General features: G+C 36.0%; 3 protein-coding genes across 4 annotated transcripts; 2 read left to right on the top strand and 1 right to left on the bottom strand.

Moving 5' to 3' along the window:
- LOC18781752 (denticleless protein homolog) lies at positions 953 to 5,385 on the top strand. The gene is made up of 16 exons (XM_007215189.2): positions 953 to 1,343; positions 1,445 to 1,548; positions 1,630 to 1,738; positions 1,841 to 1,905; positions 2,347 to 2,385; positions 2,662 to 2,758; positions 2,878 to 2,974; positions 3,069 to 3,132; positions 3,200 to 3,276; positions 3,397 to 3,475; positions 3,730 to 3,809; positions 4,072 to 4,156; positions 4,253 to 4,321; positions 4,397 to 4,464; positions 4,547 to 5,090; positions 5,183 to 5,385. Exons 1-15 carry the CDS (start codon positions 1,277 to 1,279, stop codon positions 4,980 to 4,982), a joined length of 1,536 nt encoding a protein of 511 aa, XP_007215251.1. The 5' UTR covers positions 953 to 1,276; the 3' UTR covers positions 4,983 to 5,090; positions 5,183 to 5,385.
- On the bottom strand, positions 5,620 to 8,761 carry LOC18783565 (mitogen-activated protein kinase kinase 3). 2 transcript variants are annotated; one of them, XM_007214968.2, is made up of 9 exons: positions 8,467 to 8,761; positions 8,121 to 8,369; positions 7,671 to 7,889; positions 7,431 to 7,568; positions 7,092 to 7,259; positions 6,760 to 6,873; positions 6,573 to 6,680; positions 6,233 to 6,324; positions 5,620 to 6,147 (listed from the first exon to the last, which is right to left on the bottom strand). In XM_007214968.2, the coding sequence occupies exons 1-9, from the start codon at positions 8,572 to 8,574 to the stop codon at positions 5,787 to 5,789; spliced, it is 1,557 nt and encodes a 518-aa protein (XP_007215030.1). In that variant the 5' UTR covers positions 8,575 to 8,761; the 3' UTR covers positions 5,620 to 5,786. The 2 variants fall into 2 exon arrangements, with proteins under 2 accessions (XP_007215030.1, XP_020416375.1); XM_020560786.1 differs by having other exon boundaries at positions 7,092 to 7,237; positions 7,490 to 7,568.
- On the top strand, positions 12,443 to 14,664 carry LOC18781820 (LOB domain-containing protein 25). The gene is made up of 2 exons (XM_007216859.2): positions 12,443 to 12,937; positions 13,875 to 14,664. The coding sequence occupies exon 2, from the start codon at positions 13,895 to 13,897 to the stop codon at positions 14,420 to 14,422; it is 528 nt and encodes a 175-aa protein (XP_007216921.1). The 5' UTR covers positions 12,443 to 12,937; positions 13,875 to 13,894; the 3' UTR covers positions 14,423 to 14,664.

Below are 14,976 nucleotides of genomic sequence, written 5' to 3'. Positions count from 1 at the left end.
TCACTGCCCCTCCTCCCCCTCTTATCTTATCTTCTCGTCTTTTCCTTTTAGGTTAGTGAATAAGTCCACGGGCGATTTGAATAAAAAACCTCTTGTGGTGGTTTCTTCTAAGCCGTGGTTAGATTGAAGTTTCCCATCACTCATTTTAGTCTATATTCTCAATCAAATCCTACTCCCAAAACCATCTCCCTAACGCCCCTCATGTTCTTTAAATTTGATTTTACATCGTCTTTGACGGAGGTTGTTGCAAATCATCCAATTGTTATTTGGCAAAGTTATTGTTTTCGTTCATTTGTTAGCTTTTATGCGCAGGTAGATCGCTAGAAATCATGTTTTTTCGAGATCTGTTATGGATGTGATGGCGGGTGTGGCCACGACGACGCTTTTTCAAGTGGTGGTGGTAGGGTTTGTTTAGGCTTATGGGTTGATTTAGGGTTTGGTTATGTTGGGTTTGTTGGCTTTGTTTGAGCTTATGACTAATTGTGGTGATGTGGGCTAGTAGTTTTAGTGCGGTTTTTATCTTTGTTAGTTTTGCTTTTAGCAAGTTAGTTTGTTACCCTCTTGGGATTGATGTTTTAGATGTCTTATTGATGTCTTTGATTGTACCGTTGAAGTTTATCTAATGAAGTTTCTATTTGATTTTAAAAATTAAAAAAAAAATTAAAAGAAAGTGAATGGTAGTGGGGTCTATGACTAAAATAATATTTGACATTCAAGATTTTTCATATGTTATTTTTTATATATCTCTTCCGGCCTTCAAGTGATCCATGAAAGATTTGACCATTCGGTTGGAGCAATTTTAACTTTCAATTTTTACCATTTTATGTCTATATGACAATTTAACAAATCGGTTGAAGATGCAAATTTACACAAGTTAACCAAATGTAGTCTTTTTGGTAATTAAAAAAAAACTAAATGTAGTATTTTTTTGTTCCAAGATGTAATTAGCAGTAATTAGCACTAAACCCTAATCCTACCGAAAAGAAAAAGAAATTTTTTTAAAAAACATAAAGGTAGGGGAGGGAGATTTAAAAAAAGGGCAAACATCGGAACCCTCTTCGCGCCATCTGGTGTCCGCCAAACTTTCAGGAATTAAACATCAAATTCAATTTCCCGCCAAACTTTACTCGCGCCATTGCCCCCAAAAACAAATAAAGAAAATGAAAAAAAAGAGAGAAGCCCTTATTCTTGATTTATTTTGTTTCCTCCCAGTTGCCAGTTCCCTCTTTGGCAGCTCTGTGCTCTGCTACGTTCAACGTTCGGCAAAAAGATTCAGATGGAGATCTCAAAGCCCCAATCGTTCTTCCAAGACATCAGATCCAGAGAGCTACATGGATTCAGAGGTTCACTCTATAAATTTACAGTTCATAATCTCTTTTTTTGCGGTCTGATACAATCAATCTGTTTGGGTATCTTACGATTATCATATCCTGTGTTTTTCCAGCTCCAAAGCGACCGTACATCAATGGCCTGGCATCAGATTTCCATGAAATTGGGGCCATTGCTGCTGAACACAACGGCCCTCCAATGGCGATTTCGTTTGGCAAGGTACAAAATCTGCTGATGGAGCCTTTCTGATTCGTGAATCGCATTTTCCTTTATTTTTATTTTTATTTTATTTTTGTGCAGACGTGTAAAAACTCTGACATTGTCGCAATGTCAGACGAAGATGGGTACTTGAGCTTGTTCGATACACGTCGCAAGTTCTCTGCATCAGCATCTTTCCAAGAAAATGCAGGTTGGTTACTTGGAAATCAAATCAGTCACCACCATAGATCGTTGATTGCTATTGTTTTTGTTGTATTTTAAGTAACTAAATCTTTGGGTTATTGGTCTTCAGATAAAACTAAGGTGTGTGATTGGGTTGCACATCAAAATGCTGTGTTTGACGTCTGTTGGATTAAGGTATTAACCACATCTTTTCCCTCTCTTGTTTAATGTGGAATTATTAGTCCAGTATTCTTCAAGTGTAAACATTTTCAATTATGCTATACACAAAAGTAATTTGAGTGGTCAGATGGGGAAGGAAAAATTACTGTGGAGTAGAATTTATATGTATTCCTCCGAACAGGGCACTTTCAATGCACAATTAAAAATTGGGAACTTATCTTGCTGCTAATCTGGAACTAATCAAAAGGGCAACTGTTTTTGAAGTACTTTCGGTTTTGATCAAGTAAAAAGGGTTAAACGATGGGGTCCTGTGTTTATGCCATTGACATTGTTATGAAAGCATAGCAGATAAGTGGGAGAATCAAATTGAAGATTGTTGTGTGTTTTTGCATCAAATTTAAGTTTTTCATATTTTTTTAGTGCTAATGTGTTTTTGCAATACATGTGGTTTTGCAGGATGATACTCAAATTATGACAGCTTCTGGTGATCAAACTGTAAGTTATTAAGTTCTAGTCGTGCCTGGATACTGTGTAGGTTTTGTGATCATAGCAATGTTTTCATCTTCAGAGGATTTTAGAAAATTGGATTGAATTTATTAGGAATAAGCTCTTACTAAAATGTGCTATAACTTTTAAGTAACAGATAACTCTGTAAATAAAGCTATGAAATTTGGTATAAGGAAGGTTATATTTACATAATTGTCCTTCATATCACAGCTAGTTCGGTTTCTTATTCATTGTGTTTTCCTTGGCCTTTTTATCTTCCTCCAGATCAAGGTATGGGATATTCAGGAAAAGAAATGTACTGCAATACTGATGGGGCACACAGGAAGTGTGAAATCTCTCTGTCCTCATCCAACTAATCCTGGTAGGTTTAGATTTTCATCTGTTGTGGGTTTTTGTACTCATTTTCTCTTGTGCTATATTTGTGAAATAACTAATGAGAAATACAACTAATTTAAACCACTGATTCTTCTTATCTGACAGAGATTATTGTCTCTGGTTCGAGAGATGGCTCCTTTGCTCTTTGGGATATGAGATGTAATTCAAGCTCCAAAAATATTCACGGGGAGATTGCAATATGGTAAATTATTTAATGTAAAGCTATTTTCATTTTCAAGAATCGGGATAAGTTTGTTTTCTGTTTTCCAAAATAAATTTATAATATTTTCATGCAGCTCAACTGCTGTGGTTAAAGGGGCTCATCTTTTTCCACGGGCAAAGCGTGTAAGGCGCGGAAAGGTTTGTTTCTGATAATAGGTCTTATTAAATTTGTTTTGTACACTTTACTCAGATTTAGCTTTTTCAGGCTGCTTCCATGAGCATCACATCAGTTCTTTATCTTAAAGACGAGGTTTCCATTGCTACTGCTGGAGCTGTGGACAGGTATATACGGAACAGTGGCAGTGAAATGGCCGAATTGAATCCTAAATTTTTTACTCAGACGTTATGTCATACCAAGTGATATGAGGTTATTGTTTGATTTGATCTTATGCTTCATTTCAGCATTGTCAAGTTTTGGGATACTAGAAGTTTGAAAAATGTCGTCACACAGACATCCCCTCACCTTGAGTCTACTGAGAAGGTTAGTCTGGAAGTCTATGATATGGTGCTAATTTGTCACAGGTTAAATGTCGCATCTACATTAACCCATGAAGATTATATTGAGCTATAAAGATGACCTGAGCCTTGATGTCCACCTTGATGATATGGGGTGGACAGCGAGTGGACAGCAATGGCTGGAGATCTAGTCATATAGGGTGTGATGTTTTTTTTTTCCTTTGTGGTAAAGTAGCATATTGATGATGTCTTGACAGCTAGCAATCCTCTTCATTTCAGGAAAGAAGATTACATGGTATAACTAGCTTATCCCAAGATTTAAACGGAGTGTTTATTTCAGCCTCATGTATGGACAACAGGTACTTTTACTCTGATTTGCATCTTTTCTGTTGTAAACTGAATTGGCTACTCGAAGGAACATTACCTGGAAATTGCAGCCTTGGATTTCAGCACATAACCCTGTACCATGCAACCTTCAGATTAGTAGTTCCTAGCTTAATAACCCAGTATTGTTGTGGAGTCTTAGACAGTTACCATGCACTAAATATATGATACACTAATATTGTAAAGACTATCAAACATTCAACTGATCACACTTTTTTTTCCTATGTTTTCTTTCAGAATATATTTGTATAATGTACTTCAGCTACAAAAGGGTCCTATGCAATCTTTCAGTGGATGTAGGATTGAATCTTTTTTTGTGAAGGTAAGCCTTGCTGTTTAAAAGTGCACTAACTCAGTTTGTCATCCCAACTGATTTCCTGCCGATTTACAAATCTTGGTTTCAATTATGTAATTGCAGTCAGTTCTTAGCCCTGATGCTGCTCACATGCTCAGTGGTTCCAGCGATGGAAATGCCTATATTTGGCAGGTAAGATTTGTTCTTTCGGGAGCTATTGATATTGGTCTTGATTAGATACTGACCTTGTTGGCAATCTCAACCCAGGTAAACAAGCCTCAAGAAGATCCTGTAATATTGAAAAGCCATGACGGAGAAGTTACAGCAGTGGATTGGTAATTTTTTTTCTTCTAACCTAATGCTGCCGATTTTAAATATTTCATGACAAATGATTAAACAGTTTCCAAATTTTAATAGGTCCCATTTTGAGGTTGGGAAGATGGCAACTTCTTCGGATGATTTTACAGTTCGCATTTGGAACTCTCAGAATAGTTACGGCCCAAGCACAAACTCACCATCTGTCATCCGGAGGAGAGTCATGGCAATCCCAGGTGCAGAATGTAGAAAGCTTCTAATGAATGAATCAATTCATACGTCAAAGGACTCTGGAAATTTGTGTCCGTCAGACGACGGATTGGATGAATCTAGTTCAAGAAAACCAATTAAAATGCCGAAAATCAGTACTCCCCAATCTCAGAAGAAACAATCTATGGCAGATTCTGACTTTATTGAAACCTTTGAAAAGACCCCAGAAGCTGCGTTGAAGAGCCCTTCTTCTGTTCTGAACCCTCCTTCCTCTCTAAAAAGGAAAACAATCCGAGATTACTTTGGAGTACCTACTTTAAACTTGTAGCCTGTCTTTTTCTTTTTGTTGGGTTTACTGTACAAAGTGCCGATAGTGCCTCTGAGCCTACTGCTTCAGAAGTGGATGCATTCAACCCCCTTTTTAGAATGTTTCATAGTAAGTATTCTCAAATTTTTCTCATACCCTTTGTTTCCTTGACATGGCATTCTTAGTTGCAGGGTTGATTTTGTTTGTTTGACTTGATGCAGGTTTATATTTGGAATGTAAAGCCGCATGCAAAAGGATTTTACGCGATGGAAATATAACATCGCATTTTTGTCCACCCCGCCTAAGAAAAAGAAGGGAATATATTACATTGCTTTATTGATGTTATGTGACATGTGTTATCTGTTTTGTGTACGTTCCAAGCAATTTGGTCCTATGTGGGAATTTTTTCTTTTTTGGGTCAAAATGCGGGAATTTTTTCATGTTAGGTAAAAGACTGCCCAGAAACTATTGAATTAAAATGGTAGAGGGCCATTATTCAAAAAGATCTGTTTGAGAGTGAATTACTGGAAGGTACCTGCAATTGGGACCTAGGGCTTGTGATTTGGTTTGTTCGGTACAGTGTGGCTATCACACTACTCATGTAGAACGTAAACTCATGAGCAACTAGTATGATTCTAAATCCATCGGGAAAGATTTATAATTAAAAAAAGGTTCTCTTCTTGGCGTGCATTTGAAACCTATAAATTTTATGGGCATTTGATTACAAAGATGGTAATGATGCATCGCAAATTTGCCCATGAAAACTTTTGGCTGTACATTTGTTTTACGTTTGACATCACATACTAGTACTTATTCCGGCAGTTTTTACTGCATAATGTAAAGTTCTTGTTTAGATATGGAGTAGCGCCCTATTATATTGCTTGGCTCCATAATGAACTGCTCCCGGAATGTACCCATTCGCTTACTCGAAATATCAATGGAAAGATCTTTAATGCTTGGCAAGCCCTCTACCTGTACACCGTCTCCACATATAAGGAACTGATTCCCGACAATGAATGATCCGGATACCCTAATTGCTACACCATCCTGACCATGAGCACGGCATTGAAGCTTTTCCACAACATGCACAAGTCTTTCAGGAGGCCAGTCACCAGCTAATGTACTTCGTATACTTGACAGACTTGCAAAGATATCATTTGGGCCGACTAGTTGCTTTCCTGAGAAACTAAAAAGGATAAAAGTTTATATTAGAAACATGAAGCTGCCGGTTGGCGTTGACCGGCAAGGGCTGGTGTTTTAAATTTCTGTACCTGAAAACTGAATCTTCACTGTATAAGGTCCTTGTATGTTGCCAGAGCTCATCAGGTCCATCAAAAAGTAGGTAAAAATGTATTGTAAGCATCTGGTCAGAAAAAAATAAGTGAGATCAAAATCAGTAGATCACAAGCATGATGTAAGTTCCAAGCCATTATAAATAAATCGTACACTGTGGATTCTGCATATAAATTGAATACTGTGAACTTTATATTAGTAACTGAGACCAAAGTATATTGGACAAACTGTTGAGATTATATTTAGACTTGACAATTTATGTGGTTTGTTAGCACACTTTATGACAGTAAAAAGATAATGCAAGTGTCTAGTACTCACATCTGCCAAGTCCTTCATCCTTTGTGTTGGATCAAATACGCTTCGGACAAACACTGCTAAGTCCACTTGGGAATCCTCATACTTTGTAATGAAGGGGTGTGAAAGTAGCTGCACTAGAAGAATACTAGTGAAACAATGTTGATGTCAAACTATCATGTTCCAGATTGTATACTGTGGCTTTAATCACCTGCTCTGCTGTTGGCCTAGCATCTGCATCCTTTTGCAAACAGGCTTCAATAAACGAGCAAAACTCTGGTGAAAAATTGTGTTTTGAAGGCGTAGGTGATGGATCATCCAAGATCTACCATAAAACCTAAAATGTTTAGTTGCAAAACAAAGGCTGGCAATGGCATGTAGGCACTGGAAAGCATATGAATGCAGTAATTATGTATGTCCAACAGTTGGAGTATCTTTTTTTTCAGAACCTCTCCTCAGTTGCGCTTGAGAACATATCCTACAAACCTAAGAAGAATCAAATGCAAGGCAACACCAATTAAGGGACAGGTATAGGCATGTTACCTGCAACATAAGATTGACAGGTCCTTCATTAGCTGTATATGGGAATTCACCGGTACCACACTCAAAGAGAGCAAGACCAAGGCTCCAAATATCAGCTGGATAAGAATAATTCTCATTTCGAATTCTCTCAGGCGACATGTATGTAACTGTCCCAACGAATGTCGCACACTGTTAATCGCATTGTGAGACTTGTTAAAACCAAAATACCAAACTTAATATCTATGCCCCAAATGTAACACAGAAGTACACCACCACTAGTGCAAATGAATGAACTAAAGAAAGCAGTGATTGAACATGATAATAAAACAAAAGCACAAAGATGCAGCGAGTTTCACCAACCATTGCCATTGAATTCTCTAAGCCAGCACTTATACCAAAATCTGTTATTTTTGGCTCACCCTTGAGATTTACAAGCAAATTGGCAGGCTTTATGTCTCGGTGGACTAGATGCCTAACTCCATGCAAGTAGCTCAGCCCCTTCCATAGTGAAAACATTAAGAAAAAAAAGAAGCTTAAATAACATCACTATAAACCATATTCTGATCAAATCAAGCTGAAACTGAGTGCGGATATGCTCACATGCAGAAGCTTTTGAAACATAGAAGAAAGTAGAGGTTCTGGTATTCTTTTCCGCAATCTTAAGATATCCGCCAATGATCCTCCATCCATATACTCCAGAGCAATGCTTATTTGACCAGAATCCGGCGTATAAAATGCACCATGAAATTCTACAAGACCTTGGTAGCAAGGTGCTTCACATAGCGTCCGTATCTCAGTAAGCAGCTGTTGCCTTTTCTCCTATTATGTAATAAATATAAAGTCTGCTTCAATTTTCACACTCAAAATTGGCTAGTCTTTTTTTGCACCATTTGCATTTCGGTCAATAGAAGCTAGCATAAAGGTACCAAATTTTGAATTTAGGGACTGGTCACCACTCACCCACATGCAGATAGATGCAGGGAAAATCAAACTACCCATTTTTACTTGTGAAGAACCAAACATAATTATAATTTATCTGAAAAATTATACCTTTTCAAAAATATTGATCTTCTTGAGCGCTAAAATCCGATGAGTGGGAATGTGGATAGCTCTCTGTACAACGCTGCTGGCGCCACTGCCAATTGCCCCAAATACCCTCATCTCATGCGAACCACACCGGTACGTCTTTTCGCTGCTGTCGTCCACCGCCAAGGTCGTGCATTTCTGCAATCCGAGCTCATTGATGTTGTACACACCGTACGATCTGCTCAGCAAGTTGACCGTTCCACTGTCCGATAGCTTCAGCGAAACCAAGAATCAATTCCATTTCCAGGAGAGAAATTCAAAATTCAAAATCCAATTACGCAGATTGCGGCAAAAGCAAGAAGAAACTTACCGTGTAAGAATCGCAAGGGTCCAAGTCCAAGGTTGAGCCCGTGGAGAAGCCCTTTTCGGCATCGAACAAAGGCGTGAGCTTTTTTCTTAATTCCTCTAAGCCAGCCATTTGGGGATGCTTAATTGCTCAAAATTTGCTTCAAATTTTTTTTTATTTTTTATTTAGCTCAGGTTGTTGTTCATCTTCTTGCTTCAAATCTGAGGCAACCTTCCACTTGAGTTTGACGCTGTTAGGTTCCTGCAGTGCTCGCAGTTACCAATTAAAAAATGTAGTCATTTTTATTTTTTGTTCCAAAAAAAAATATATATATTTACTCTTTCAAAAGAAAAAAAAATTATTTTTCATTTATGAACATTAGACTCTCTGCACGCACTTCCGCGCCTATAACAATTGTTTTTTAAAAATTTTAAAATTTATTTTAGAATTAAAAAAGATAATGGGTAGTTGTTTTCCATAAAAATAGGATTTATTATCTGATTTTTCTTTTAATTTTAATTTTTTTAAATATGAAAAAGTGTACCAAATTATCCTCATTTAATTAATAATTTCAATTCTTAATATTTACATTAACTAAAGATTTTTTCTTGTATTTTGAATGTTTCACCATTCTCTACCTTTTACTTTATATATCTAGATATAGATACAATACAAAATCAATAATGAATTTTAAGATGGCTCTACTTTATTCTAACAACTTTGGAAGAAAAATAATAAAGATATCTGTGTTAAATCATTCTTCCTCATTTAATTATCTTTCCATAATAAAAGAACATCTTTATATTATTGTTTTTTTTATAAGATATCTTTCTATTATTGTAAACTTCACAGATTTTGTTGTTGTTGAGGAATTGTAAACTGCAGTTAGCCATGGTTGGCCAACGAATGTCCTTTTTCAGACTTGTACGTCTGAATATTTATTAGATATCACGACAATATTACAATCGAGTATCACAATTATCTTCACTTTGTTTAAAAATAAAATAAAAAACCTTCTTCATCTTAACTATAAAATTCAAGCTGCATATGGGAGAAAATATATTTTTCTGCAACAAGCAAGCAGCCAAGAGTAGTCTATCTATGCATTATATAGCAGAGCCACTTGTTAAACATTTACATGCATCAGCAACTCACAACAACAAAAATTTGGGCAAGATAAAATTTCGCCGAAAGGTTTGTTTCCGAGGATAGATTGCCGGGAAGTGTCTATCCCGACCAAACCATCGTTGGGAAAGGTCTATCTTGACGAAAGGATTCACCTCAAAATGTCTATACCGACGAAATTCTCTTGAAAATGTCTAATAATAAAACTAAGCCTAGAGTTTGTCATTGTTCATAATTCTTCTTATATGCACTAGATGCGTGGGTTACCTGAAAGGACTTAATTAAAACATAGTCTAACTTGAATTAAGTTCATAATTAAACTTGTAAATTGAATTACGTGTAAAGAACTTTATACACGGATCATCATGAAAGTGGGAGTATGCAGAAGTTGAAGGGAAGAAGCAGAATTATAAAATTAGATATGTTCAAAATGCATTGTATTCTAGTACGAGCGTGCATGTGAACAAGTCTAGAAGATAAAGGGCACGTCTTCCATCAACCAAATAATTGACTCTCTAATCATTAGGACTACAATCCCTGAAGTACCTAAACCTAATCTATGATCATCATGTTCCAAAAGATTATATAATATTTTTAATTCCTCTTTTATTTCGCAATATCCAACCAACCCACAACGCGTAAAGAGAATTATATATATTCTCTCAGAGTCTCAGGCATGCCGCATGCCGCATGCCGCAAAGAAAGCTCCTCTTGGTGGATGGAATCAATGGGGACATTATGGTTTATGGGTTGATTATAAGCCACCAGGGCCATGTATGTAGCTCGATATCCACTAGCTTGAGATTGTTTTAGCACGGCATAAAATAGTAATAAAATAAGAAAAAGAGTGGGTGGTCATTGGCTAACTTATATATTATTACTTTCTTTAACCAGCAATTATTATCGAATAATATTTTTCTCACAACTTTAATTTAACGTATTCTCTCCATCTTTCTTAATATTTGATATGTGTTTATAAGCATAATCATAGTTAATTTTTTACTTTATATTTACAGAACCATAATTGTGCATATGTATAAGTATTAAATGTTGAAAATGATGATGATAATATACCTTGAGTGAAAATGATGAGCAAAAATGCTCTCATTATTATTGATCGATGCATTGCAAAATTAATTTGGCACACCAAGGTTTCCTTCAAAGGCAAGGAGAGATTAATAATGCAAATGCAAAATATACAAATATGGCATATGATTGACACACTTTTTAAATTCGTTTATCTTAATAAAGAGAAGAATCTAAAGAGAAGGGTTATCGTGATCAGTTCATGATTATTAGTATTTATTAGGTACTAATAATTATATAACTTATTATGGGACTTTTGATTATATATAAAAAAATCGACATGTTTTTCTTGTAATTATAAGTAAATGAATAATTATATATATATATATATATATATTATGTGTTGATCAACAAAAGGGAAGGCAATGAATATGTATATACAAGACATAGCGGGTATTATTTTTCTTAGGGTTAATTATTTTATTAGTCTCTAAATTTAGACTCGATTTGTATTTGAGTATCTCAATTTCTAAAATGGTTTCCGTGGTCCTTCAACTTCAGTTTCGTTAGGAAAAATGGTCATGTCGTTAATTTTGTTAATTTTTCTGTTAAATACAAGGGCAAAATGATATTTTTATATTTTAAAAAAAACAAAAAAAAAGTTAACAAAATTGACGGCAGAACCATTTGTCCTAACGAAAGTGAAGTTAAAGGACCACAGGAACCATTTTGAAAACTGAGGTACTCAAATACAAATCGAGTCTAAGTTCAGGGACTAATAAAATAATTAACTCTTTTTCTTAACTAGTTTCTGGTGAGTGGTGACTCTCTACTGTTGGACGGCCCACCAACCAAACTTATAAGGGAGAGAGAGTAGGGGCCAAAGTTCTCATTGATTCTTCAATATATAAGTAGGGTTATCTTATTCACCTTTTAGGCCTTTCGGCAAGATATCAAAGTTAGATTATAGCTAGCTAGCTAGCTAGGGCACTTTTTAGTATAGTTGCAAGAATGCCATGCCACTTTAATGTTGGTTATGAACGAACTTGAATCTTAGCTACATTCGTTCTATAATGGCATGCCACTATAATTGCATTTTGAATGAAATTACTAAGCATATGATAGCGGAAGATAAATTGACCAGTTTTGTATAGTTCGACGCATTACTGGAAATAATGTCTTAGATTTGGATTATAGCTAGAGTCAAATGTATTTGCATCATTGCTTGCTGCCATACGCATCCATCAACGTTATGGCCTTTGTCAACTAGTGAGCAGGAAATTAAAACTGAGAGTACGTTTCTAATTCAAATGAGATGACAGACCCGACAACATTTAATTTTTTTGTTTTGATCCTTATTGTTTCAGGCCTTTGTCAGCACATATTGAAAAACTTACGCATATGCATGACTGAATTCAATAATACAAGTAAACAGTACTAGTAACAGTACTAAGTGCTTTTACATATCGATAGCTATTTCCTGTCGCATTTACTTTTACACGAATTTTTGAACCCTTTAAGCACTGAAGCATTCGATGATGACCTACAGTACAGTACAGTACAGTACAGCACAGCACAGAGACAATTAATCATCTCATTCTATGCAATATTCCATTAGATTAGGGGAAGATAAACATATACCAGTAAACATCTGTCTCTGAACATTAATATAGTGATCTAATTAAAGTACTTTCTGATCATCTTCAACAGAAGAGCACACTATCGATGTATGAAATGCGCACTTCCGGTTTCGATAACAAACTTAAACTCTAACATACATTATTAATCAAGGGTTCCATATAATCATTTTGTAATTAAAAATGTTTAATATTATTAGATCGGTTTAGTATAAAGGAGAAAACATGGTATTAGCTTAGACATTTGCAGCATTTGATAGGACATGGGAACAAGCTAAGCAGTGATTAATCTGGCAATTGTTGCTGAATAGTGATTGATATTATTATAAAGGCAGAGTCATACTCATCCTTTTTCTTCCTTGGTAGCCCATATGATTTATTACACTTGTCTTTTTGCTTTCCATTTCTTCTCCCCCCCCACTGAAAATGCTCTTTGCCTCCTCCTCACTTCTCACTTCTCACTCATCATCAATTCCTTTATAAACTTTTTTGTCACTGTGGTTGCAGTGAAGCTCTCTCTCTCTCTCTCTCTCTCTCTCTCTCTCTCTCTCTCTCTCTTTTTCCTGTCCCTGCAAGAACTATATATAGCTAGCTAGGGTTTAGATCTTCTTTGAACTTTCACATCTCCAGCAGTAAAAGCCCTGCAACTTCATGGTACAATCACAGAAGAGATCTTGAAAGAGTTTTTTCACACAACGGAGAAAAAGGTAATTGATTAAATATTAATCTATTCTTTTTGCATCTGATGATCAGAAAACCAAAATCAGAGTGAGAAGCAGGGTAAGTAAGCAGACCTCTTTGTTATTTCTATAATTGATTGTATTTGAATGCCTAATTTTTCCGGTGGGAAGCCGTTGCGCTTGACTTTAATTAGGTTGAAGGGTTTGATCCAGGACATTGGGTTGTGGAATTAGAAAATGAACTGCACCCTACAGTAATAAAATGGATATATATATAATTGCATCGATCAGCAGGCTCTGCACTTGATTCATATACATATAAGAAAGGAGTTAACTATTTGCAGTAAGTCCAGGTTCAGATTAATTTGTGTGTGTGTGTGTGTGAGAGAGAGAGAGCAAAGAAATCAGGGAGGAAGTACTGTTACGTTTTTGTTTTTTTTTTTGGGGAACAAATTCGAGAGACTATATAAAACCAGGAAATTCTAGGTACTTTTATTTTCTTGCCTTTTCTTTCGTTTTCCCTCATTTGGAATTTTTGAAATCTAAAACTTATATTTGGACGGATATAAATTCAAAACCTGCAGTAGCGTTCAAATTCAAGAAAGACTGCTGATTTTGTCTGGCAAAAAAGTAAAGAAATTTGAAATTTAACAAGAAAGCATGCAACTAGCAACTCTATGTCGGCTACCCTAATTAGAAGTACTAGCTATACCTCCAAAAGTGAATACGAAAAAAAAGGCCTTTCTTAGTTAACCAGCTAATTCAGCATCATGATCATTGATCTCAGTTTAATCAGGAACTTCATCAATCTTATTTTGATCTTTTTTCTTATTCAAAAGAAGACATTAACGACATTAAATTATGTCAAGAGAATATATAATTTATGGCTTTGGTGAGGGCTCACTGGTATTTAAGTTAATGGTATTTAACTTTCGATTTGAATATTGGAATTAATTTTCTGCAGCACAACTGGTCCACTGGAGGATGGCTTCATCTAGTTCTAGTTATACGAATTCTCCTTGCGCCGCGTGCAAATTCTTGAGGAGAAAATGCATGCCGGATTGCATATTTGCTCCCTATTTCCCACCTGAGGAACCACAAAAGTTTGCAAATGTCCACAAGATATTTGGTGCCAGCAATGTAAGCAAGCTTCTGAATGAGGTGCTCCCCCATCAGAGAGAGGATGCAGTCAACTCTTTGGCCTACGAAGCGGAGGCCCGGATGAAAGATCCGGTGTACGGATGCGTAGGAGCCATCTCAGTCCTCCAAAGGCAAGTCATTCGCCTCCAGAAGGAGCTGGACGCCACAAATGCTGATCTCATCCGCTATGCAGCAAGCAGCTGCAACAATCTTGAAATTCCAATTGCATCCCAGTCCGGGAGGACTAGGACTAACAGTAATATGGGTCATGGAGGAGGGTCACTTGGTCAAAATCCTGGGTTGTATTTTTCTTCACCATGGAATAGATCAGATTCTTATGGAGGAGATAGAAACGAGAGAGGAGGAGGATGAGGATGAGGAGAAGGAAATATGTAGAGTTAGTCTCATATGACATGAGATGTTATGTGCCAATAGATGTCCATTATTAATAAAAAATAGTTATTGTTATTGGGTATGTAGACCCGATTTTTAGGGTTACATATTAGGGTTTCTCCGGGTGTATCTACACTGGATTTAGAATGGTGTAATAAGTATGTGGATTAGTCTATGAACTCTCCTGTGATATATAAAATTGAAAGCATTAATTTCAGATATCTTATTGCTTGTCTGATTTATAATATCATGTGTACTGCTTGCCCCAAATGAAGCTCTGGTTAATTAGAGGTGATTTCTTTGGTTGATTAATAATCTCAGTCCATGTCCTTTTTAGATAGCTAGTATTTGGTTTGTTTCAGAGTGAACATCTCTCTCCATGGCCTGGTTATTTACTAGCTATATAAGCTGCATGTTATATATATATATATATATATATATATATATATAAGATATTTGAAAATAATCTTATTTGAGGGACATTCTTGTAGAGCCTACTTCGTATTGTATTTCACTAATCCAAACCGTCTATT

The sequence above is a fragment of the Prunus persica genome, chromosome G3 (genome assembly GCF_000346465.2).
Source record: "Prunus persica cultivar Lovell chromosome G3, Prunus_persica_NCBIv2, whole genome shotgun sequence".
NCBI lineage: Eukaryota > Viridiplantae > Streptophyta > Magnoliopsida > Rosales > Rosaceae > Prunus > Prunus persica.
The sequence above is the reverse complement of the archived record's forward strand: the minus strand, read 5'-3'. Positions and strand labels throughout refer to the sequence as shown.

Bases quoted from the DNA above. Each gene is read 5' to 3' on its own strand.
- LOC18781752 (XM_007215189.2), top strand. From the start codon at position 1,277: ATGGAGATCTCAAAGCCCCAATCGTTCTTCCAAGACATCAGATCCAGA. The intron at 3,133-3,199 runs GTTTGTTTCTGA...TAGCTTTTTCAG, and splicing joins AGCGTGTAAGGCGCGGAAAG to GCTGCTTCCATGAGCATCAC. The intron at 4,322-4,396 runs GTAAGATTTGTT...ATCTCAACCCAG, and splicing joins GAAATGCCTATATTTGGCAG to GTAAACAAGCCTCAAGAAGA.
- LOC18783565 (XM_007214968.2), bottom strand. From the start codon at position 8,574: ATGGCTGGCTTAGAGGAATTAAGAAAAAAGCTCACGCCTTTGTTCGAT. The intron at 7,569-7,670 runs GTGAGCATATCC...TCACTATGGAAG, and splicing joins TGTTTCAAAAGCTTCTGCAT to GGGCTGAGCTACTTGCATGG. The intron at 6,681-6,759 runs GTGATTAAAGCC...CTTCTAGTGCAG, and splicing joins CTAGGCCAACAGCAGAGCAG to CTACTTTCACACCCCTTCAT.
- LOC18781820 (XM_007216859.2), top strand. From the start codon at position 13,895: ATGGCTTCATCTAGTTCTAGTTATACGAATTCTCCTTGCGCCGCGTGC.